Genomic DNA, 26,021 nt, shown 5'->3' with positions numbered 1-26,021 from the left:
GAAATTTTCTTAATACCAATTTAAAGCTCCCATGGAGCAACTTGAAGCTGTTTCCTCCTGTCTTACATAACAATATAGCTTTAAATGTCAACTAAGAAAAGACCAGAAAGAAGCCCAAAGCAGGAAGAGCCATGCACTTCTTCAGGAAGATTTTCAGGTTGCTTCTCCAGTTCTGAAACAGCAGCTCTGGGGTTTCATCACCAGCAGCTCAGCCAAGAACTCAGAGTATGTCACTGTCTCAGTGTGAGACAGTGATCCCTGCAGGACTCAGAATCCTAAAAGCCCATCAGGTCCTTTCTTCAGCATCCTTCAGAGTCTACCTAAACCCTCGAGGGTATGAGAAGTTTTCAAAGGAGATGAGCTGCCCTAGCAAGCTGAAGGACTTGCCCTGAGAGGCTGTGGCTGCCCCATTCCTGGAAGCATCCAAGGCCAGGCTGTGCTCCTTGCATGGGACAGCCGGGGATGGGGGTCACTTGTCCCTCGTGGAACTTGGCATGGTGGCACCTCACCTCCAATGAAGTTGTGAGAAGGTCTCCTCCAAAGGACGATGGAGGAGGGTCAACTGGCAGACTCTGGGAGGGGCCAAGTACATATAAGAAAAATATTAAAATATGTATGACCACTCATAAATATTAATGTTACTGATGCAATTCCCAGGTGTATAAAAGGCGGAGCTGCCATTTTGTGAACAAGCCCCTGGCATCAAGCCACGCTCCCAGCACTGTCCCTTTTGCTTTGTGTATTTTTATTAGTTCTCAATAAAACTTTTTATAACTCATCCCCACTCAGGGTCTGAGTCGTTTATAACGAGCTCCCTTACAACCACGCTGCCTTTTGCCAGCTGCCCCATGCAAGCAAGAACTCCAAGCAGCTCATTATAGCAGGATCCACGAGAGCTTAACTGGGGAGCTGCTAATCCGGGCAGCTTTGCCCAGCCTTGTCTGCCCAGCAGCAGAATCCCAGCTGTGCAGATCTCTATCACCTCCCCACATGGGCCCAGTGCCCCTGCACTGACCCACAGACACAGCACAGCCCACAGGAGCGCTGGGACGCCTCAGAACAACGGGAGCTCAGTAGCTAGAAGAAGGCTGTTTCAGGGCTTTGGAAGAAGAAAAAAAAGGCATCAGAATATTTCTGTTCTTGATGCAGGTTTCAGTGTTCAGTAGTTTTTAGGAAGCTGTGGAAGAGAGGGAAACATTAAATATTATCTGTGGGTTGTAAAATTCCACGGAGTTTTACTGGTGTAAAAATGCAAGCATGCTCCAAACTAACTCAAAAAGCAGATGTGAACAGGGAGGGAGGAGGAAAAAAGGATGAGAACATTAACTTTTTTGCCCTAATCAGCTAAACAGGAATACATTAGGCAAAACTTTGTTTTCTGTTCACTCATCTTGTAAAATTTGTTAGAAATAATGCCACTATTTATGTTTCGATAGAAATTAATTTAAACTAACTCATTTGTCTTGAACCTTGTATTTCCCAGTTTTACTCTCCATCTGGCCTAGCCCAAACAGACTGGAAATGTACTCAGCTGACTACTGGAAAAACATGGAACTCTCACAGGGCAATGAAATAATTGATTGCTAAATAATTACCAAACTTACTCTAAAAGAATGATTACAGTTTAAAAACGGAAGCATTTACCATGATGATTGTTTTCACTAAACTAGTTCAGCCTGTTTATACAACACAGAGCACAAAGATATCTTCTCTGGGGAATTTGGATCTGTGACCATAAAGTCATGAAGCTCCAAAAATCAATGTTACCACCTGACTTGCACTGTTTGTGTAGGTCAATCTAAAGCATATTTTCTCAGGGTCTGCATTGTGTCTGAAGAAAACCCACTCTCTGAACTGGCAGGTCCTTTCAAATACAGTCTGACAGCTCACGCTGGATATTTGAAGTGGTTATGGGGAGTTGACTCCCCTCATGAGTAAACACAAGTGAAGGGTGAGTGCACCAAGTATAGTCACTGAGGATGCCACCAGTGAATGGCATGGAATCCTGGAATGGCTTGGGTTTGGAAAGAACCTTAAAGCTCATCTCATTCCACCCCCTGCCTTGAGCAGGGACATCTCCCACTAGGTTGTTCCAAGCCTCTCCAACCTGGCCTCGGATACTTCCAGGGATCATGGGGTACCCAGTGCCAGGGCCTCAGCACCTTCACCGGGAAAAACTTCTCCACAATATCCTATCTAATCCTGCCTTCTGGCAGTGGGAAGCCATTCCCTCTTCTGTCCCTGCAGGCCCTTGTCCCAAGTCCCTCTCCAGCTCTCTTGGAACACCCTTTAGGCACTGGAAGGGGCTCTCAGGTCTCCCCAGAAAGCTCTCTTCTCTAGGTGAACTCCTACAGCTCTCCCTGCCTGTCTTCAATCCTTCCCTTAGAGACTGGTCCTGTCTTTGCCCTGCTGTGCTGCTCAGTGCTCAGGCTGCAAACTCTCTCCGGCCTCTCCTCCAGTGTCTAAAGACATTCACAAACCAACATGGAATTCCTGCATAGATTGAGAGTCAAGGCAATTTTCCTGAACATGGAGGCCAAGGAACAAAGATTGCAAGGGCATCACTAATTCTTTAAACAACAGCCTGTTGGGCAGGCTCAAGGCACGATTTTTTTGTACCAACTGCCCACTGGAATGGTCACAGTGAAGACTGTCATTTCATGGAATTCAGGAGCTATTCAGCTTCAGACATGGAGAGTCATCCTTTCTCTCTTGAAGATCTTGTTCCGGTGTCTGCAGTACAAAATGGTATCCAAATGATTATGGCAGGATGGCTCAGGTTTAAATCACCAGTTCTGTCAAACATCCCCTTTGCTGCCAGAGGAAAATCTTCAGGCCTCACTCAGGAAAACACTTAAGGATATGTGAAAAGGGTATCAAAATCAACAGAATATATATAAAAACATTCCAAAGTGTTTTGCTTAACTTTGTGCCTGAGGTCTCCAAACAAAATGAGGTGGCGCTTCCCATCTCCTATCCCTTTTTTATCCCTAGAGCTGGAGGTGGATATCCTGGGCAGGATTATTTATCATCACATGAATGTAGCAATACTATACCAGCATAAGCCCAACTGTAAAAATGTTAAGACAAATGTTATGGATTAATTCTGGAATGATTACAAGGCCCGAGACCCCAGTGTCTAGCTAAACTACATAAACACAGATAAAACTGTCCAAACTGCAAACCTGAATAATAAACCCTATTTAACTAACAGAATAGCCTAGATGAAATTCCAGCTGTCCTTCACACATGATAAATTAAAATACTCTGTAAGAAAGTTCAGTGTACACTTCTACAAAGCAAATATCAACACAACTAGGAAAAATTTTATTCATTTCATTCTCCAAAGTCACATCTCACATTCACTGAGCCCTTCCAAACATGTTATATTGCTGATTAGCAGTAATGCCTTAAGGTACTCTTTTTTTTTTTTTTCCTTTTTTTCTGATCTTTGGAGTTAAAAACTGTTTTAAAACATCACTGAGGCACATAATTCTTACTGAACTATAATGTCGGAGGGCACCCTGTAATTTAAAACATTGCACTTCTAATAGACAAAATCGAGTCAAGTAGGAAAAGCAGGATGGATCCAGATCCCAGCCTGAGCACAATCAGACTTCAAACAGGGCTGAAAAAATGAAAACCAGCTGAGCTAATAAAAACCAGACCCTGCTCAAACAATCTTTCATCAAGTAAACTTCACCTATGTTGTTACTCTTGGAATTTGGTAAAGTAGGAGGAGCCAGCAAGGTCTGAAGACAAGATGAGAAAGGGTATTTGGGAAGGATGTAATATTTAGCAAAATAAGACGGCAGACAACCAAAGCCAGACTCTGAGCTCAGTTGTACTGGTGTAAATCCAAACTAGCATCACTGACTCTAATGGAATTACTCTGGATTTACTCCATGTTAACTGAGATCAAAACCTGATCGGAGATAGAATATCAAACTGGGAAAAAAAGGCTTTTATATCTACACAATGGGACATTTCATTGCAAATAACTATGCAAGTGTTTAATGCTTAACATTAAACACCACAAGGTGAGATGGACTTGAGTTATCCCATAAATGCCCACAGCCAAAATTCTCTACAGAGCGAAAAGTTTTATGTACTTCAAATCTACCTCTAAGCAAGATTTATGCAAATTAATGAGTTAATTCAAAACATGCTTCACTCATTCAGGGCTGTTCTTATTTGCTTATTTTGTAGAAAGGACAGTTTGAGATGAACCAAGACTCAACCCCACAAAGCAGGGCTGCAACAGCATCTCTTCAGTTGCCTCCTTTCCAGAAAGGAATACAGACTCTGGAGCTGGAGCTGCAGCTCAGCAAATGGTAAGACTGTACCATACACCTCTAGACTGGGGAGTATTTCTGTGCCTTCCCTCTAAACAAAGTCCCAGCCACAGGCACACATCACATCAGTGGCTGTGCCAAACTACCAAGGCATTAAAAGATCTGCTTGATGTGGTAAAATTGCCAATTCTTCAAAATGCCATTTAGCCAGCAGCCATTATTTTTATCTCCCTATACCACAGCTCATTTGGGTAACAGAATGACATTCAAATCAACTTTGGAAGGCGGAGAAAGGGCCAACATTTTACAGCAGTGACATGATCCCCACTTTTCACACAAAGCTTGACACACAAAGCAGCCTCATTTTCCCACTACTGTCAGCATTCACAAAGACTGTCCAGATTCTCCCTCATACACAGATCCCACATAACTCAATCCTTCCAGTTCACTAGCACTAGGGATGTTCCCTCCCTGCTGCAGCTCTGCCAGCTAAGCCCACTGCCAGTCGTGCTGGCCAGAACCACCACAACACAAGCCACCACCTGCTCTGCTCAGCCCCAAGGTGGCTCATGCACTCTAATCAAGCTCTCAAACTGAAGAGCTTCTTCAGCCTCTGCTAACCTGGACTGTTTGGGAATGAATCTGGGATTGCCAAGCAGCACTCATTGCTGGGGATCAGAAAAAGCTGTGACCTTAAAGAAGAGGGAAGCAGGAAGCAGTGCAGAACAATAATTATTTTGTCCACTACAGTTACAACTTCAGCAAAGTGTAACTGAACAGATTCAGCACAATTTCAGAAAACAAAATATCAGGGTCAGTTGGTCCAATTTTGACCCAGAACAAAATCTACAAAAGTATTCACTCCCATGGCCAACATGTGAAGCGGCAATGAGATGTGTCCTAGCCACCAGCCTCATTCAGGCTGAGGCAAACACCACCAGGGAGGTCGAGAGAGGGGATTCTCCCCTCAACTCTGCTCTGGTGAGACTCCATTCTCAGCACAAGAAAGACATGGAGACATGGACCTGCTGGACAGAGTCCAGAGGAGGCCATGGAGATGCTCCCAGGGCTGGAGCGCCTTTCCTCTGGCACCAGCCTGGGAGAGCTGGGGGTGTTCACCTGGAGAAGAGGAGGCTCCAGGGGGACCTTACAGCCCTTTCCAGCTCCTAAAGGGGCTCCAGGAGAGCTGGAGAGGGATTTGAGACAAGGGCTTGGAGTGACAGAAGAAGGGATTGCTTTAAGCAATCTGAACTAGTGCAGGGTGTCCCTGCTGAGCTGGAACTAGATGGTCTTTGAAATGCCTTCTAACCCAACCCATTCCATGATTCTGTGTTCCCCTGCACAAACCTTTTTGTGGGTAACACAGCACCTCTTTCAGAGCAAGAATATATTGTCTTTAGCAGCAGCACACTTCACCACCAGGATCCAGTGTGTATATGCAAAAGAGACTCCAGACTGCCAAGAAATCTTGAGATATGGTGGGGAGTACTGAGAAGGGACACTGAACCTCTGAGGGAAAAGGGTCAGTGGAAATTTTGAGGAAGTGATGGGCTGAATACAGAGACAAAGAAGATAAAAAGATGAGGAGTCAGACAGACTAGGAAAGAAATGAAAAGAAGGAATAAACATTTCAGGGAGAAAAAAGTGATTTGTGGTTTTGTGGTTAACACAGAGAACTGTGACTCAGGGGTAGGTCACATGAATTCCCTGTGATTTGATTCAGCTTATGTAAAATTTAAAAAGGGAAAGACATGACCAAAACAAAACAAACAAAAAACCCAAGACTCAAAAAAAAAATTCCAAAAGAAACCAAACCAACAAAACAAAGCCAACCACACAGATACATGAAATATCCTAAGACACAGAGATGTAGGGGTTTAAGTGGTATGTTATTAAATCAGGAGTAAACAATCCTGGCCAAGCACCACTGCCTAAGCCTCTTGTTAGGTTCTCCAAATGCTGTAGGGGAGTAGCCAAAATGTTACCCCAGCCAGTGCACACCATGTCTTATTTCAACAAAGTACCAGGGCATCGTCAGGGATATCAACATCACCCTGGGTTCTTGTTGTGTTTCTGGTACATGACACCAATTAGTGTGCACAGGGATCTCTAATTAAAAATCACACCACTATTGTATTGGTGTAAGTAACAATAAATGGGAAAATATCTGCCTAAAGATGGGCAGAATCACAGGTTCTCTGCCTGGGTGCTCCAGCTATTGCTCTTTTACCTAAAATTGTGTGCTTGTCAAACATTTCTCCTACTTGCAGCCTAAAAACCTGGCTCTGACACAGTAGCTTGAAGTCACAATCTCATGAAGACCTTAATAAACAAAAATACAAATTAACATGGGGGCATAAAAGAAATTACAGTACTCCTAGCTGTGCTAAGACAGAGCCCATCATTTTTCCCGCACAGTTTTTCTCCTCTTCTTCTGTTCTTCACTAAGTTCCAACAGCAAAAGCATACTAGTCAAGTGAACTAAGACCTCACTAACTAAACAAAAAGCTCCATCCTTTGGAAAACAGACTCGGACATACCATTGCAGAGCTTAAGAGAACTCAGGAAATGTTTCAGAGATATTCAGCATCCCCAGAGACACTTCACTTCAGCTCATGAAAATACACTGGTGTCCAAGGCATGAAAATTACAATGGCTTCCTGCTGACCACCCCAGCCCCCGGGCTAGGAATCTAATTTAAACAAGCTGGCAAGAGTCCAGCAGTAACCTACAGTCACAGCTCAGAGCTGCTATCCTGAGCAAACAGCCCAGACATTTAGCAGGAACTACAGCAACACAAGACATTCCTTCATTTTCATTCCATGCTGCAAACCCACCCCCACCCACTCCACTTCAGCAGCATTTTTCCAGGCTGAGAACTGGGGTACTGTTCTGCTCTGGTTACCTCTCAGTGCTGAGCAAGCTCTGCTGGTTGTAATTTATCCTATGAAGATGATATTTGGCTCCACTATGGATCAGGCTACATGAAACTGGCTTTTAATGCTGCATAAAATTCATTCATTGTACCTGTATCACACACTTACTGGCCTATTCCCAAGAGCAAATGGTAAGGAAGCCCCAATTCCAGTGAGAATGGATGAGCCTGCTAACAGGGACACATCACAGAGAGTAAATTCAACCCTTTCAGTTCTCTCTGGTTGGTTGCAACATTTGCCGCATGCTGGCTCACTGTCTGGGAGTATGTCATTTCCAAAAATGCATATATCTTACCAGTAATGCCTGTAGACTGAAATCTAGGCCAGGAATGTTGTAGGAGAAGAGCTAGAGCTTGGCAAAGTGGTCAGAGTGAAGAGGAGTAGCAAGGGTGCCAAAGCAAATCGGGATGGAGGAGCACAGGGATACAGGACAGTAGGTTAACATTGCTGCATGAACACACACGGCCTGTTTACACTGGCAGCACACAGCACCAGGGGCATCCCAGCCCTGACTGGGAATTGTCCCACAGCACGATCTGTCAGCCTTGGAGCTGCCAGCGTCACTCCTTTAGCTGACACAGAAGGGGTCTCTGAACACCCAAGGTTCAAACCCGGCCAATACGCTGTGGAGAAGGCAAAGGAGGTGCACAGGCTCCTGAGCAGCCCCGTGACCAGACGCTCACCAAGGCCCTTAGCAAAGCAGGCTCACAGGAGCCCTCAGGCTGTGCTGGGGCTGCCAGCCAGGGGCCTTCTTCAGCTGCTGATGGGAGCCAGGGAATCACCATGTGGGAATAACCTATTCCCCCCCCCCTAAAGAGCCCTTGGTATCCATGTGGTAGGATGAAAACTTAGATGTGAAACAAACCTCAGGGACCATTACGTGGACAGTCAGCCCAGGGCAGAATGTTAGAAAGCAGAAAGCCTCTCAATTAACTTCCTATGTTCTGAATTCGGGGTTTTGACTGAACCAACCTTTGCTTCCCCTACAGCCAGTGAAAGCAAATGAGATCTCCAAAGAGTATTTAAAAATCCACAGGGGATCAATTGCCCCTTAAGGTGCCATTTTAATTTTGTGAACTATAGAAAGAGCCTCTGGGTCACCAGCCCCTCAGCTGAGAGTCTTTAGTGAAGTGCCTGAAGTGAAATGGGATTAATCCTGTCCTCAGTGCCGTGGCTTCGTGTATCTTGACATAACATAATCCCATCCAAGTGCTTCAGAAACATGAAGTCATTGTGCTTCTCCTCTGGCAAAACCAGTTACCAAAGAGTAGACTGCCCATGTTCCTCAAAAAGCAACAAAAGAAGCTTAACCAAGGGGGATATGCCTGACTTAAACCATTCTGATCCCCCTTAAAAATGCAACACTGCGAACAATCCCTTTGCAAAATGCAAATCTTAGACCCAGAGTTCACCCAACAACAACTGCACGGCATGAATTCACTGCCAGCATCGCTGAAGGATCTCGTAAATCTGATCTCAGAGCAGCACACCTCAAACAGGAAATCCTAAACACCAGCAACAGTTATAAAAAACACATTATGTTCAACAATGTAAGTGAGGGGTAAAACATTCTCCCTGGCTGGAGTAATGAAGCACAAAAAGCAGCCAGCCCAGAGCATATTTCATTGAATCCATCCTATTCCTTCTTACAAAACTGCTGATTACCAAGGCATGGTGAGCTGATCAAGTAACAGCATCACTCTCTTTCAACAGAGAAACTGTTTTGCCATTTGCAAACTGAAAAACATATGTTCTCAATATTTCCTCTGATGCATGTGTCTCCTTCAAAACCAAAGCCACAGCATATGCCAACAATTAAATCATTGACTGGAAAATATATACCAACTGGCATCTGAGGGCTCTCTGTCTAAAGGGTTCCTCCTGCCAGGCTTTTAGCCACATTCAAAGTACATTAACTAAATGAAATATCTGCTCCTTTTCCATATCCTTAATCTGGTTCAGCCAGATCCTCCACTGAGCAGAATCCACTCTAGTATGAATTCCAGGCAGCCTCTGATACACACACAAAGGGTAAAGCACAAGTAAGAAAAAAGATGACAGAGACCTCAAGTCGAAGAACCACAAAGTACCCTGAGTTCATAGGGATCCACAAGGATCATCCAGTCCAATTCCTGGCCCCACACAAGACAACCCAACAATCCTATCTTGTGCCTGACAGCATTGTCCAAAAGCTCCTGGAGCTCTGGCAGCCTTTGGGTCATGACCATTCCCTGTTTTCACAGTACAAGGGAAATAACTCCAAGGATTCTAACAAGTTAGTCCAGCAGGATGCAGAATGAACACTGCACGATGCATTGAAAAAATCACCAACCCAATACAAACTGTTTTTGCTCCCCATTGGTTAAGAATAGCTCAAACCCAACTTGTTTCAGCACAGGGAGTCCCATCACTGCATGCCCCCTCTGCAGGACAGGTACTACTCACTCTCTGCAGGTAACAAACAGCACCCCTCTGCATCACCCAACAGTGAGCCTTCAAAAGGCACCTGGGCACGGCCTCATGCCTCATTCTAAACACCTCAGTACTGCTGCATGGCAGTGCAGCACACAGAGCCAGGAATAAGGATCACAGTGTCAGTTTCACCAGTTTGCAGGTCTTGGGTGGTTCTTTCCCTTCGTTCTCTCCTGAGAACTCAACTTCATTCTCTTCTCTAAAGGCATTCACTCACTATTAATTCATGTCCAGAGAAGGGAATGGAGATGGGGAAGAGGCTGGGACTGCAGGAGCAGCTGAGGGAGCTAGGAAGGGGCTCAGCCTGGAGAAAAGGAGGCTCAGGGTGACCTTGATGCTCTGCACAACTCCCTGACAGGAGGTGGCAGCCAGGGGAATTGGGCTCTGCACCCAGGAACAGGGACAGGAAAAGAGGAAAAAGCCTCAAATTGCTCCTGGGGAGGTTAAGATTGAATATTGGGAAAAATGTCTTCACCAGGCACTGGAACAGGCTGCCCAAGGCAGTGGAGGAGTCACCAGCCCAGCAGGTGCCCAAAAGACATGTCAATATGGCACCTGGGGACATGCTTTAGTGGTGAACATGGCAGCACTGGATTAGTGGTTGGACTCAATGATCTTAACAGGTCTCATCCAACCTCTTAACAATTAATCTCTCTTAACAATTCTATGATTCTAATTCCCCACAACAAAGACATATTTTTCCTAGTTTTCCTCTAGGATTGGCACTTGAAAAGAGTAAGCTCAGCATTTCAAGAGGGAAATACTCTGACGGGCCTCCTTTTCAACTTTCCTGTCATATTTCTATGACAGTTCTTTACAATGAACACTAATCCCTCAGGTAAAGTGAGATAAAGATGTATACAATATTCATGGCTCCTTATTCACTTCATTACCATGCATTCTCAGAAAACAGTTGTTTTCTACAGATGAAAATGGGACACTTCTCAGCCTCAGGGAGGGACAGCTTATTCATAGCTTAAAAGTACTTGAGGATCTGCATCAAATATCTGCTTTTCATACAGCAGTAGGAATTTGATTTGTGTGCATTTAAACCAATCCAGGAGATGCATGCAGCAGCAGAAATTGCTCTTTGCTTTCCATACCACAGAGCTCCCATCAAGACCCATAGTCAGTGTTAAACAATTACCAGCATAATAATAGGATTAATTGGGCTTCTCTGTGTGATTGTGTTAAATACAAGCTGCTGTAACCCCTGGGAGATAAATTCAGAGTGTAGGAAAGAAGAGAGGAAGATGAATGAGGAAGTTTCTTTGTTTTAAAAGTGGTTAAGAAAGTGGGAGGAGATTTCTCTGTGAATTGTCACGTACCTAAAAGTTGAGTTAACAAGGGCACTGTGACTTATGTGGGACACAACAGGTGAAGTATCCTCTATGCAAATTCCAGAAGTTCTAGGTAAAAAGTGCACACTGCTAACAAACAGCAAGGCTCACCTGATAAACTACATCAGTAGTAATTATAAGGAGAGAATAGCACTGGAATACTTTGTTATTGAGCTGCAGAGCTTCCCTTGGAACTATAACCACTTGGAGCCAAAGAGAGCAAAGCAAAATAGAACAAATAGCTTCTAAGTTCTGTAGGCAACAATTTCAATTGTAACATGAAAAACAAAGTGTAATTCACAGCAGAAAAGAATTATGTATTTGAGGCATTATCATTTTTTTCCCAAGGAAAGAATCTCTACTGTATCTTCACATAAAAACAGAGAGAATAATCCTCCCCCTTGCCAGAAGGATTCAAGAATCAGAGGGGAAATTCACCCTTGTGCATACCTTCTGGGCTGGACATGCAGAGTTAAGACAGCAGAAAAATAAGTTGTAAGTGATGCTCTAACAAGCTTTTGGATCATGTCACAACATTTTGGCTGCCTCACAGATTTTAGAGCTTCTGGCACTGGCAACACTTACTGTCTTCTCTAATCTAGATAAGCAGCTACTTTTAGAGGGACTCCAGATAAATCCCTTTGGAGGAGCAAGAAAACATCCATGCAATCACAGGGAATTAATTTTATAGATATCACAATGTCTCCATTAAGGGTGACAATAAGGTTTCAAACACTCATTTCCCACACACTCAGTACAGTTATCCCAGAAGCCTCAGAGATGGAAAATGTCTTTAAATGCTTTAGACTTCATCCTTATCAGCCCAGAGCTGTTCACTTCCACAGCGTTGGTGACAGCCACTCACCTGATGACAGCAACAATAACACTTGGTAGTGGTAACAACACTGAGCAGTTTTTGGGCTTCAGGGAAGCAGTACTTCCCACTGAAATTGTCACTTGTGAAATATTAATAGCAATACTTCATCAGTTTTAGCACAAAAAAGCAGAATTCCCAGTGATTATGCCCAGGTCTGCTTATCATTTGCCCTCAGACATACCGAGGCAGCACTGAACAGTTGTACCTTTACACTGCATCTCCTGAAACACCAAGGAAAAAACTGAGAATTTGGACATGCATTCATTATTGCTGACACTGTCTATCTAAGTCAAAAATAGACCAGCTTCCAAAAAAACCCTAAATCCTTACACATCCCTGAGTTGTCAGATGGGATGTTCACAAATTTGAGACCACCAAAACACTGCTCTGATCAGCTGTCACCAGCTTTAATCTGGTATTCTGGGACCCATCAGAAGAAGAGGGAGATGAGACTTCCTAAATTAGCACTCTTTTCCCCACTTTCAATATTGGTAGCAATATAAAAACCACTCAACTTTCAAATAAGACAACTATTTGAATAAAGTGGAGAGCATAATTTTCTTGGCCTCTGACCTTACTCTTTTCAAAGAGAATTGAGGCAATTCTTCTCTATCTATCTCTTGTGGTTTGACACTGGCCCAATGCCAAGCACCCTCAAGAGTCGCTTGCTCATCCTCCCCTGCCACAGCTGAGCAAAGGAGAGGGGAAAAAAGTTAACAAAGTCTTTGTGAATTGAGATAAGGACTGGGAGAACACACTTCAAGGGCAAACTTAAGGTTGCAAAGTGGATTTTATTGCTAGCAGAATCTGAGGAGGATAATGAGAAGTAAAATAAGCTCTTAAAACACCTTCTTCCCCCCAGCCCCTCCCTCCTTCCCACTGACAGCACAGGGAGCCAGGGCGTGGGGGTTTTGATCAGTTCATCACTGAGATTTTCTTCCGCTGCTCAGGAGAGGAATCCTTTCCCTGTGAGACTGTGGGGTCCCTCCCACGGGACACAGTTCCCTGTGAACTTCTCCAGCTGCTCGAGAGCAGCAGCCAAACCACACCTGCCACAAGGTGAGTCCCTCCCACGGGCACACAGCCCTCCCAAAACTGCTGCACCGTGGGGCTCTTTCCATGGGGTGCAGTCCTCCAAGGACAGGCTGCTCCAGCCTGGAAGCAGGGCCCTCTCTCCACTGGGTCTCCCACTAGAGCACAGCCTCCTTCAGGGATCCACCTGCTCCAGCACAGGCACCTCCCCCACGGGCTGTGGGTGGATCTCTGCATCCCCCATGGATCCCCACGGGCTGTGGCTGGATCTCTGCATCCCCCGTGGATCCCCACGGGCTGTGGGTGGATCTCTGCATCCCCCGTGGATCCCCACGGGCTGTGGCTGGATCTCTGCATCCCCCGTGGATCCCCACGGGCTGTGGCTGGATCTCTGCATCCCCCGTGGATCCCCACGGGCTGTGGCTGGATCTCTGCATCCCCCGTGGATCCCCACGGGCTGTGGCTGGATCTCTGCATCCCCCGTGGATCCCCAGGGGCTGTGGGTGGATCTCTGCATCCCCCGTGGATCCCCACGGGCTGTGGCTGGATCTCTGCATCCCCCGTGGATCCCCACGGGCTGTGGCTGGATCTCTGCATCCCCCGTGGATCCCCACGGGCTGTGGCTGGATCTCTGCATCCCCCGTGGATCCCCACGGGCTGTGGCTGGATCTCTGCATCCCCCGTGGATCCCCACGGGCTGTGGCGGGATCTCTGCATCCCTGTGGATCCCCATGAAGGGGCGCAGCTGCCTCACCCTGGTCTCGCCACGGCTGCAGAGCAATCTCAGCTCTGGCCCCTGGAGCACCACCTGCCCCTCCTTCTCCACTGCCCTTGGTGTCTCCATGTTGTTTCCCTCACATGTTCTCACCTCCTCCTCTTCTCTGGCTAGAAGAAAACCTGTGTCCCACTTTGTTTTGATTTTCTTCTGAAATCTGTTATCCCAGAGGCGTTAGCAGCCTCTCTCATTGGCCCAGTTTTGGCCAGCAGCATCTCCATCTCCAGAGCCATCAGGGATTGGCTCTGCTGGACATGGTGGAAGCTTCCAGCAGCTTCTCACAGGAGCCACCCCTGTGACACCCCTGCCACCAAAAACCAGGTTACGCAAAACCAATACATTATCCTATAAAAACAAGGGGATTTTGATAAGTACTCAGTTTTCACAAAATATGTGCCCACAGAAACTTCACTGGTAAGCAGTTTATTTCTTCTGGGCAACCTAATAATTTGTCTAGTTCAAACAGAAGACAGTTTTCAAACAGTTTTAAGCAGTTTTACCTACTAAGGAAGGTAAGGAGGCCTCTGGAATGTGGACAGGAACACAGGGTTGTATTCCTCTCCCTCTTTCAGCCGTCTCCCTTTTCATTAAAATCATAAAATCATAGCCTGGCTTCAGTTGGAAGGGACCTTAAAGCCCATCCAGTGCCACCCCTACCATGGGCAGGGACACCTTCCACTCTCCCAGGTTGCTCCAAGTCCCATCCAACCTGGCCTTGGACACTTTCAGGGATCCAGGGGCAGCCACAGCTGCTGTGACATCAATCTTTTCTCATGCTGCCCCCATCCCACTAAGACACCAGTACAGAATACCACATTTCCCTTAAACTTGCTCTCCCTGCTTTGAAAACCACTGCTGCTGTAGTGTTTCTCCACAGCCATGTTCCCATTATTTACTGAAACTAATCACAAGTCTTGAAGCACTTCTTCCACCCCGCAAAGGAAGCAGAGGGAATGCTGAAGACAATGCTCCTCTTCTTCAGGCTATACCAGAGGGGCATTCTTCATCTTCTCCAACTGATTTACACACATTCAGACTCTGCCTGAGAAATTTACACACCCATAAATCTGAGAGTAAAGCCCAAGATCAAAGACCTCAAGTGACAGAAGAATGCAAAAGTGCAGGGCAGCACATGGGAGGAGGGCTGTCAGGAGAGCTGGATGTGAGAGGCAGAGGCATTATCTGTGACACCATCCAGCTGAGGGCACAGCAAGGACACAGGAGTGCCTTCCCCTCTCCATTAGCCATCTGCACACCCACAGTACTTTTTCTGTCAGGAAGTATGAAAACTTTAACTCCATTAATAGCCTAATTTTAATTTCACAGAATTCCTCTTCTGGAAAAAACATTACTTCTTCATTATAACATCTTAAAAAAACCTACCAAACCTGCACAACCCAAAGTTCCCAGACTTTTCATATGACCTCCTGAACTTGATCCAAGCTAGTATGTGGCTCAGCAGCCTAACCATGTTAGAGACACAGCCCTGCCAGTCTGTTAAAGGAGACTCCAGTTAAACATAACTTTGTCCTTAACTATGGGCGTAATTTCACTTCAAGATAAGAAAGAGCCTACTCTCTCAAAAGAGAGAAGCGGGATCAAGGGGAAAAAAAAAAGTATTCCTTGTTCTCCTACACATTTACTATGTGACTTAAGTTGGAGACTGTTTTCCCATCTAAACTAAGCATTATTAATGTTTCCCCTTTTCTCACACAGTGTTTTCTATTTGATTTGTAAGAAAAGGGTCAGGAGATGCTCAGAGTTCGGTAAATATTGAACACCAACCTGTACCCTAGAAGTCCAGAGGTTATATATTCCCTTCATTTTTGTCTTAATTAATTACTGGAGTTTGGTCTATAGAATAGGCATTCACACTAAAGGAATGCTTGATTAAATCACACAGAGTGAGTTATGACTGGTATAATTCCATTAGCTTTATAGAAAAATACTAGGGATGAATTAGTCCTCTCAGGCTTATTTTCCATTCCAAAATTCCTTAATGGCATAAAGAAAAAATAGCAAAGCTGGCCACAGATGTTAAATAAAGACATTCCAAGTCCAATCCCATTTCCACAGGATACAATGGGAGTTAGTAGGACATCAGGACCCACAACACGCAACTACAAAAGCATTTGCTGATCTTCAGCTTTAGCTCCAGTTCAAAATTTTCCTGTGCCAACTCTTCTTAAATTTGGGACAATTTTCCACCCCCCACGCCAGTTTTTCCATTGAACACAAGTCTGGCAAGAGCTTTCTTAGTCAACAGCCCTTTTCACTATCTACAAAAGTTCTGTGATCACATTTAGACATTGAAATCCCAGAATAAAAACATTCCCTGTAATCTGTTAAAGCACTGCACATGGCTATTCACAAAGTAGAATCCAAAGCAAAAGGCTTTTCCAGAGTTGAACTCCCTGCATCCCACCAGATGGTACATGGTATAGGAATGTGAAACCCATGACAAATTTTTCCGTAAGCCATAATTCTGTGCCAAAAGCCTCAGGTTTGATACTAAAAATATACTTGTATTCCTGTTTCACCCAAATCCCACTGCAGTAGGGAAAACACTACATTTAAATCCACCATCACACACCCCAGTGCATTGGCACATGACAATCATGGAATCACAGAACCATTCAGGCTGGAAAAGACCTTTCACATCATCAAGTCCAACCATCAACCCAACACCACCACCACTAAATTTTGTCCCCAGGTGCCACACGCACTCGGTTTTTGAACACCTCCAGAGATGGGGATTCCATCACCACCCAGGGCAACCTGTGCAAATGCTTTACAGCCCTTTCTGTGAAAAGGCTTTCCCTAATGTCCAACCTGAGCCTCCCCTGGCCCAGCCTGAGGCTGCTCTCTCTCCTCCTGTCCCTGTTCCTGGGAGCAGAGCCTGACACCCCCTCAGCTGTCCCCTCCTGTCAGGGAGCTGTGCAGAGCCACAAGGTCCCCCGAGCCTCCTTTCTCCCAGCCTGAGCCCCTTTCCCAGCTCCCTCAGCTGCTCCTGGGGCTCCAGTCCCTTCCCCAGCTCCATTCCCTTCCCTGGACAAGCTCCAGTGCCTCAATACAGCAGGAATAACGCAGCACTTTGAGTTATTTAAAAATCCTCCCATATTCTGCTAGACTACATTTATACCAAATCATTTACAATCCAGCTGTACTCTGTGGGGTGCCAAGTGCACTCTGCAATACAAACTGGGAAAACAGAGTTCAAAACCAAATCCACACCCAATTTAAACTGCAATTACCTATCAATAGTGTATCTGCATCAGGGCACCTGTATACAAAGACAAGCTCCTTGCACCTGAGCCCCAACTGTATCTGTACCCCTTGTAGAGTCACATCTGTCCAAGGGACCACAGCACTTCACCAAAACATCCAGAAAATTTGCCTGTGAGGCAACTACATAAAAAGCTTTTTTTTTTTTGGAAGAAGAATTGAATGAATAACAACACACCTTGTGAAAAAAATAGCTTCATGCTCATTAATTCAGTTGAGCAACCTTCAGAAAGAACAACACTAGGTAAACGAATTGGATGCCATGAAATAGTTGCCAAGCAATATTTTTATGAGGTTTTTGAGTAAAGTTACTTCTCTATAGATTAAAAAAAAAAAGCAGCTGAAGTGGTCACAACAGCATTTCTTACATTTTCTTTTCAAGTGCCTCAGCATGGTCATCATCAGATGTACGGTACAGATGACCAGCAGTCATCTGGACCTTACACATACATAAAATTCAAGACATTGGCCTGTGGTGTGTCCTTCTAACTTTGAGAAAGACCAAAAAAGCAGTTTTCAGAAACCAGAACAAAATGAAGTTGAAAATTGTCCATCATCCACTTTGAGAGAGCTCCCTGCCCTCACAAGCTATCCGTCACTCTAAGAATTAAGGCTCCCTCAGGGAAGTTGGACTTCCACACAGAGAGGTGTAACAGGATACTCTGAGGCACGCTTGCCAGCAGCTCTGGGCTCTGCAGGTCAGTTCTCTGCAGGTTTAAGTTTCAGTCACTCCACTGAATGAAGTCTAACAGTTGCCAAGGAAAGGGATCTCCTGTGCAAAGAGAGGGAATGGGGGAGGAGGTAAGGAAGCAAGGAGTCAGTGAGTGGGAAAATGTGACTCAAGCAGGGGAAGGTGGCAGTGGATTTGTTGCTGGGGAGGTTTGTACAGAGCAAGGAGGGGTGGTACAGCAAAGCAGGGTCAAAGGAGTCAGTCTGGAACACAAGCAAAGAATCTGGAGAGGCAGTGGGAGCAAGAACGTGAGGAGAATGGAAAAAAAGGACAGAAAAGGTGAAAGTGCACAGAAGAAAAATTAAATGAAAACATAAGAGATGAGAAAGAAAACAGGAGCTATTGAAACAGACAACATGAAAGTGGTCTGTGATGAAAACTGAGCACAGGACTACCCGTGAGAGAACCTTGAGACTTCTTTCTACTGAGCATGCACAAGAACAAAGAACCACCATGCAAACTTGCAAATTAAAAGTGCACCACACAAGATCTTCTTGCTCTTGTGGATGGAATAGCTAGCCAATCACTCTGGAAAAAAAGAACTATCAACTCCTACCCTGAATCCCTTTCTGCTCACTGAAGATAAGCTATCATTAAGAGAAAATCAAACCAAAACACTCCCAACCCAGCCTCTTTGATTTTCTGGCCATTCCATGGAAAAAGAACTCCAAAGAGATGAACTTGATTTTCCAGACGGATAGAAAAGAGTTCTAGGTTCTATACTTGACCCAAACCTTTCCCCTTCTTGTTTATTTCTGTGGCAATCATGTTTTTTAAGTCACATATAAGTTTGCTCCATAAAATAACAAAAAGTGAGGGGACAGAGGGGAAACAAAAAGAAAATTACACCAAATGTGGAAACAGTAAGGACCCTTTTGTGATAGAACACTCTGACACGACAATGAAGAACTCTTTGTAAGAAAAAAAAAAAAAGAATCTATACAGGCTATTCCCTCTAATTATCCAAGCATTTGGTTTCAGGTATTTACACCAATAGCAAACATATATATTGTAAGCAGAAGTGTCTGTGACTGGGGGGAAACAGAGAGGATGTCCACTTTTTTTGATGACATTCCTGCAAAGATTGAACTTTTAAGCATTGAGCATATTCTGAGATACTCCATGGGAACTAAAGCCAAAAGATCATTTTCAAGGGCTTTTTCCCACTTTCTGATTCTTCTTTCTTTTTTTTTTAAGAGAGTTTTTACTGCACAGTACAGCACACATCACCAGCCTGGGGCATCCTGTTCCTATTTCCTCTTCAAGTCAACAGAAGAATTTGACAAGGAAAGAGGAAGAAAACGAGAGAAAATGGATAGAAAGGGAACAAAAACAGATGCTGAAAGAGAGGAACCCACGATGTACAGCAGAAGGGGGAAAAAGAAAGAACGAAGACCCCAAACAAAACAAACCCACACCATGTTCATTTCACTGCAAGTTTCTGAATGTAAACAAGGGATAATAAGACAAGAGGAAGAGTGCAACTGCATTATTCATGTTCTTAAGTGCGCTCCCATGGAAGGGCATTGGAAAAAACTCAGCACCGTTAGGACTACACGTGCAGTTCAGTGACGCTACTTCAGGTCGTATCTGGACAATTAGGAGGAGTATTTGATCCCTTCAGCTACTCCTTGGTGCACAAAGCGCACTTAGAGTCCACTCCAGTCTGTCCTGAAGGCTTTGGGAAGCTTTGTGGGGAGACAGAGATGTGGTGGTCTCAAAATGTTACTCGCCCTCGGCAGAGAAACGCGTGCGGCAAGAACGGCTGCGATGGGACAGGAATGCTTAGGCTCCAGGCTCTGCAAGCGCAGGAAACCCAATCTTTTGCCAGCCCTCGGGAGCTCCCTGCTGCCCTTCCCGGCTCCTGCCCGCCCCAGCCAGCTCCCGCTCGGTCCACCGCGGGAATGCCCTACCTGGGTCGTGGAACGGCACCAGCGCGAAGTTGTACAGCGGCCGCTTGGGTCTCTTCAGCGATGTCTCCAGGATCTTGGATGCGCCCTCGATAACTTGCACCAAGTCGTCGTACATGGAGCCGGTCACATCGAAGACGAAGGCCAGGGTGGAGGCTCCCTCGGGCACCGCCTCGGGCTCGGGCGCGGCGCTCAGGGCGCTCAGGGCGAGCAGCAGCAGCAGCGGCGCCCCGGGGCTCCCACCGACAGCCATCCCGCCGGCACCCGCGAAAGGCACCGGGGGCAGTGGGGCCAGGGGGACGGAGACAGACCGCGGGGAGCGCGGGGACAGACCGGGACGAACCGCGGAGAGAGCCGGGATGGATCCGGGACGGACCCGGGAGAGCGCGGGGATAAACCGGGACGGAGCGAGGAGAGCGCTGGCACCGACCCGGGACGGAGCGGGGAGAGCGCGGGGATGAACCGGGAAGAGCGGGGACAAACCGAGGGGAGCAAAGAGCGAGCGGGGAGAGGGCAGAGCGGACCCCGGCGCCCACCGCCCGCTCCCCTCAGGCGCGGCGCAGGAAGCGCCGCCGCTTTTGTCTGCGCGCGGCTGCGGCCCCGCTCCGCCTTCCCCACCGGGCAGGGCTGGGGCAGCGCCGCCCCGAGGGACACGGCTGAGCCCCGGTCGCGCCGCGGGGCCGCCGCTGCTGCCAGCCACGCCGGGGATGGAGCTGCGGCTGCCGCCCCGGGAGCACCGGCTGCGGGTTGAGGCGGCGCCCGCCCCGGTCCCGCCTCCGGTGGCCCGCTGCGGCCCCTGCCCTCACCTGGGGTCTCCCACTCACTTCGGGGTCGCCGACCTTACGCCGGGGTCGCGCCCTTACCTGGGGTCACTCCCTCACCTGGGGTCCCTCCCACATCTCGAGGTCGCCGTTCTCACGCCGGGATCCCGCCCTCACTTGGGGGTCCCTCCATCACCCCCGGGGTCCCTCCCTCACCTTGGCGTCCCGCCCTCACTCCGGGCTTCCATCTCTCACCTGGGGTCCCGCCCTCACTCCGGGCTTCCATCCCTCACCTCCGGTTCTGCGCCCTCACCTCGGGGTCCTCCCCTCACCTGGGCCCCTGCAGGCCCTGTCCCTCGCGGCCCGGGTCAGTGTTCGCACCTGCCGCAGGTGAGGCTGGCGGCCCGGCTCGTCCCAGAGAGCAGGGTTAGATGGGATATTGGGAAGAAATCCTTCCCTGTGAGGCTGGCGAGGCCCTGGCACAGGGTGCCCAGAGAAGCTGTGGCTGCCTCTGGATCTCTGGAAGTGTCCAAGGCCAGGCTGGACAGGGCTTGGAGCAATCTGGGCTAGTGTAAGGTGTCCCTGCCCATGGCAGGGGGTGGCACTGGATGAGCTCTATGGTCTCTTCTAACCCAAACCATTCTGAGATTCTGTGATTTTTAATGTTTTCTTATTGGAAACGTGATACTGAAATCACTCTGACATGTGCTACCGCCCTGGCTGTCCCTTGGCTTCAGTTACATATCCACAACTACTACTGAAGCCCTCCTCAGTGTCCATGAGCATATCCATTAATGTAATAGTTTAAAGGGAGTAGAAAAGACTCCAGACTGTGAGCAGGACAATGGCACCAGCCACTGTCAGTTTTGTGGTGCAAGAAAAAGCCTGGAAAACACGGGAAGGGAAGTGACCAGAGTGGAGTTTTAACTCTGCTCAGGCGATGGAAGAGATTAGAGGTTTTATATTTCAGGCCTCAGTTGTCAGGGATGCAGCAATGTCCCAGCAAGCATCTTTGGAAAACTCGGTCCTGACCCAATGCCACACAGCAAGGCTCTGTAGAGAGTCACAAGCCAAATTCCCTTTGCTCCAGCTCACCTCAGTGCTGCTGTGTAAGCTTCCTTTCCATGGGCTGGCTCCCGCTCTGCGGGCAGTAATGGGACATCATTTTAAAAACCAAGTGGGAGGGAAATCCCCAGCCTTTGCACAATGTTCAGTGCAGCTCAGAAAGGTAGACCGTGAAGCAGGATTTACCTCATTAGTTTCCATCCTTATTTTACTAATCTTCAAACTGCTGCTAAAACTGTGCATTGTTGTGACTGGAAAATAAATCATGTAGAAACATTGCTTATCCTAATCAAGTTATAAGCCTGGAATTGAATTATAAAAAGCAGATGTTTACATTCTTTCTCCCCTTCAGCACTGATGTCATGAGAAGGAAGCACATAACCAGAGCTGTGCGAAGCATTCACAATAAAACCCCAAACCATGGAAAACTTGTCTCATCTGTAACTCTGCTAGCAGAAAACTAGGACCAGGTTTGTCAAAAATACTCACAAATTGTGTAAGGAGAGATGCACTCACGCCATTAAATAGGAATATGTATTTCAAACATCCCGAGGATGGGCAGCATTTGGACTTAAGGATTGCCTTCAGTCCTTTAGGAGGGCAAATTCCTGTGCATCATAAAGAAAGCCATCGTGTTCTTTCTATCTCGAATTATTTCCCAATTTGCTGTGAACAAGAAAGAACAAACCCAATGGCTGTATGAAAAAATAACCCTCTGGGGTACCTACTTCTGTGTCCCAAAAAACACGTCCCTGAACATGGCTTCTAAAGCAAAATCTTTATTTTGTAATAACAGTGGAAACTGATTCTTATTTTGGTTGCCTCACACTTTCCACTATAAAATAGCCTTGCAGCTTGGAAGCTCTGACACTATTATTCACAGCAGGCCTTTGAAATTTGCAGAAAGTCCTGTAGCAAGAGGAACAACTTTTTTTTTTCTTCTCCAATGAAATGGTTTTCATAGTTTGCCAAAGATTCATCTATTGAAAAAAAAAAAAATCCTTGTTTTCCTTCTGACATGCTCTCTAGTAAGGTTTTGACGTGATGCCAGAATGAGAGCGAAGCACAGGCACTCTGGGGTCAGGTCAGGCACTGTGGGAGTGCTCCTCGGCAGGAACACCTGGGGATCGTCAGGGTGTGGGCAGGGCATGCAGGGGAGCAGGGCTGGGGTACCCCAGAGGGAGCAGCCCGGGCTCTGCCACAGCGGGTGCCACCCTCACGAGACCCTCCGGAGTCTGCTACGTATGCACAGATATTTCAGTTGTAAACTCACTTCCTTCACAAGGTGAAGCGTTTCTAGCTCCACCGTGATCGTCTTTTTGTGCCTGTTCGGGCACTGGAATTTAGCATTTTCTTTATGCAATTTGGTAGCATGGAAAAATCCAACAGATGTAGGCTTAATAATGTCAACCCTTGCCACCACACTCCTGTACTGTCACACCAAGTGTGGGCAAGGTGTGGGCCAGCTGACCTTTAGAGGTCCCTTCCAACCCAAACAGTCCGTGAGTCTTTCCCTGTGTATTTATCCTGGACAGTTGTAAAGTATTAGCTGAGGTGGAGTAAAGAATTAAGTTGTTTAATTCTTTTTTCCAGCTCATCTCAGTTAAAATGAATAAAATTCTTATACTAGCTTAGAAGATTGGGAAGGAAATACTTTTCACCCTTTGTGCTTCTGTCTGAAGCTGCTCCATTTTGTAATTTGCAGCTAAAAATAGTTACTGTCCAGTGGCTGCTAATGAGGAAAGAGCTGACCGTTTCATCCTCGTTTATAATAAACAAGACTCCTCTTCAGAAACCCAAGTTTCCATCTGTAGGAGAACATCAAAATGATTGTTTTTAAAGCTGATGCTGCTCTCTAATTACAGAGCAACTGCTGGTCCCAAAACAGATGCTCCTCCTGGGATCCCATGGACCACTCGCAGCAGGCTGCATCCACCAGAGCTCTTTCTCACGACACCTCTCTCCTGGCCAGCAAGTTCTGCACGTATCCCAGATACTCTGGGCTGCCTTGTCACAGACATTTGACAGTATCTTGTTTCCTCTGGAATTCCATGAAGCTTTTTATGCATTTATGCATTTAAAGCTTTTATTCCAACTCCTCCTAAAAGTCCCATCCCTCCTTTTCTTTTCTTTTTTTTTTTTTTTTTAAACTTGATTAATTGTGGAAAAAGAGGGAATGGTTGCTGTTTGTTTTGGGTAGGTGGCTTTGGCTCTCCCCGTGAGAAGTGTGTGTTTTGTAGAGTGAGATCTCTCCAGTTCATTGACTGTATTTTCTTAGCCAACCTTTAGTCCTGTCTTTGTATTTTGTGTGTGCAGACACTCTGGTCCTGCATATGAGAGTCGCAAATTCACTGCTCTAAAACTAAAAATAACCTTTTTGTCTCAAATTCTTGCATGCAGGCAGAACCTGTGCTGCTTTTAGCAAGGGCAGGGTTAAAGTGCCATGCCAGGACAGGAATGCTACAACAGGAATTAGCAGGTATGTCAGGAGCCTGTAAGCAGGTAATGCAACTCACTGGAGCTGCTGCTTAGAGATCTGCAAGGGAAGATAAGCAAGGTGCAGAAAAGAGAAAGGGCTGATAGATTAATCTGTGGTTATATTGTTATAATCTTCATATTCATCTACAGAGACCATGAAAAGACCTGCACAGCTTCTGGGGGAGATTTTGAAATGTGAATGCCATTATATGATGAGGGTTCATGTCACCATGACATTTTTATGAAAATCTTTTGCTAGGATTTTTTTCTCCTGAGAAGCTGAGGAGCCTCAGGAAAGAAATGTAAACAAAATAACTCTCTGCTGCTGTGGAACACAACAGGTGCATCTTTGATTGGTCCATGTGAGGTGTTTCTCCTCAATGACCAATCAAAGATCCAGCTGCATCGACTCTCTAAGGGTCACGAGCTTTTGCTATTCATTCCATTCTATTCTTCTCCAGCCTTCTGATGAATCCTTTTTCTCTATTCTTTTAGTATAGTTTCACTATAGCATTTTTAATATAATATATATCTTAATATAATAAATCAGCCTTCTGAAAAGTGAAGTCAAGATTCTCATCTCTTCCCTCATCCTGAAACCCCTCAAACACAGTCACAGGTTCAGATTCTGAGGGGATCAAATAACCCCTGGCCCTTTTCCAGCCCGTGCCCTGTGGTTTCAGCTGTGCAGCTGCTGCCACACGTGGACAGTGTGTTTTTAGTACTCATCTCTCTGCTCTGTGACCAAGGCATCTCACTGGAGATGGTTGAAAGCTGTGCTGCAGACAGAACCAGAGAGCCTCTATGCTGAACCATCTCAAGTCCTTTCAGTCACAGAGGATTCCCAGCTTCCTTACCTTTGCCAACAATATAAAAACTGTGATTTAGTATAAAAATGGGATGTATGTAACTTTAGTTCTACTTCTGCCTTCTGACTCTTCAGAAGGGTAACACATTATGAGTTTTCTCCAGAATCCACATGACTAGAAACAACCTGCTCTAGTTAAGGAAACAAACCTTTGGATTCTAGCATCTGAGTAGGAATGAATGTTTTTATTACACAGTCCAGATGCTGAAGAACTGCAAGTTTCTGATCTCCACTTTCCCAAAAGGTTTGAATCTGAAACTAAGCTACGGGCTATGTTCCCTGCTCCTACCCTACAGCTATAAAGAGATAAGCTGGGAACTGAAATCTGTTTTGAAATGTTCACACCTATAGTGTCTGGCTGAATTCTGGCCTTCCTGTGTTTTATGCTTCCTGCTTCCTTTTTAAACTCAGTCCGCTCTACTATTTCATGGCTTTGCCAATTAATGCTTTACAGCAGAATCAGAACAGACAGGTGAATGGTAGTAATTCCCTGTGTTCTACAAGCGTTTCTGATGACAGGCAGTTTTTCATGTAAAAGTTGTAAAAATGGGATATTGTAATATGTTGTGTGCTCTGCATTGTGAAGAATCTAGAAGTCCTGCAGAGACACTTCTGCCATTTTGAATCTTCTTTCTGTTCCACAGAGGTTTGCTTTAATACAAATGTCAGTTTGATTCACAGTTCAACACATTTGAAACTCTCACATCCCAGTGAAAAAGAGTGAGACACAGGCCTAAGTAGCTGTAGCAACTGGAGTAGTTTGTTTAACAAACCCTGTGCCTGAGCCAAGAGACCATTTCACCCCGCTGTAGCACTGAATCATCTCTCATCTGCAAGATGAAATCACTTTGCTTTTGGTTATAAAACATTTGTTTTATAAAACAGGCCATCCTGTGATCATGACATAGAAGTCAGGGTTCAAAAGTTTTGTTTCTGGCTCAGAAGCAGACTTGCTGCCTTCATTAATACAATTATGGAGCAAGACCAGGACCAAGTTAGGACCTGCTCTGCTGCTTACCTGGAAAAAAAAATAAAGAGAAGATAAACTGACAGATGACGATTTCAATATATTAAATATTTAATGAGAAAAGTAATGCATTTCTTTATTAAAACACTGGGAACATTATCACACACTGAAAGCAAAAGAAGAACAACACCATAAAGGTCATTTTTCAAGATCAGCTCCATGAAGATCAA

The 26,021-nt window shown here is 45.9% G+C and overlaps 1 protein-coding gene across 2 annotated transcripts in view; it reads right to left on the bottom strand.

Annotated features, from left to right (window-relative positions):
• The window catches only part of HMCN1 (hemicentin 1), a 166,825-nt gene extending 145,975 nt beyond the window's left edge, over nucleotides 1–20,850 (bottom strand). Inside the window, exon 1 of one of the 2 annotated variants that reach the window (XM_038144148.1) lies at nucleotides 19,656–20,850. In XM_038144148.1, coding sequence (XP_038000076.1) covers nucleotides 19,656–19,905 — 250 coding nt within the window. In that variant the 5' untranslated portion in view covers nucleotides 19,906–20,850. The remainder of the gene's footprint in view (nucleotides 1–19,655) is intronic. The other variant, XM_038144147.1, reaches the window with a different exon arrangement.
• Between the last annotated feature and the right edge of the window lie 5,171 nt (nucleotides 20,851–26,021).

Source organism: Motacilla alba, chromosome 8, assembly GCF_015832195.1.
Source record: "Motacilla alba alba isolate MOTALB_02 chromosome 8, Motacilla_alba_V1.0_pri, whole genome shotgun sequence".
NCBI classification, from domain to species: domain Eukaryota; kingdom Metazoa; phylum Chordata; class Aves; order Passeriformes; family Motacillidae; genus Motacilla; species Motacilla alba.
Note: the sequence above shows the minus strand (reverse complement) of the source record. Positions and strands in the feature narration are given on the sequence as shown.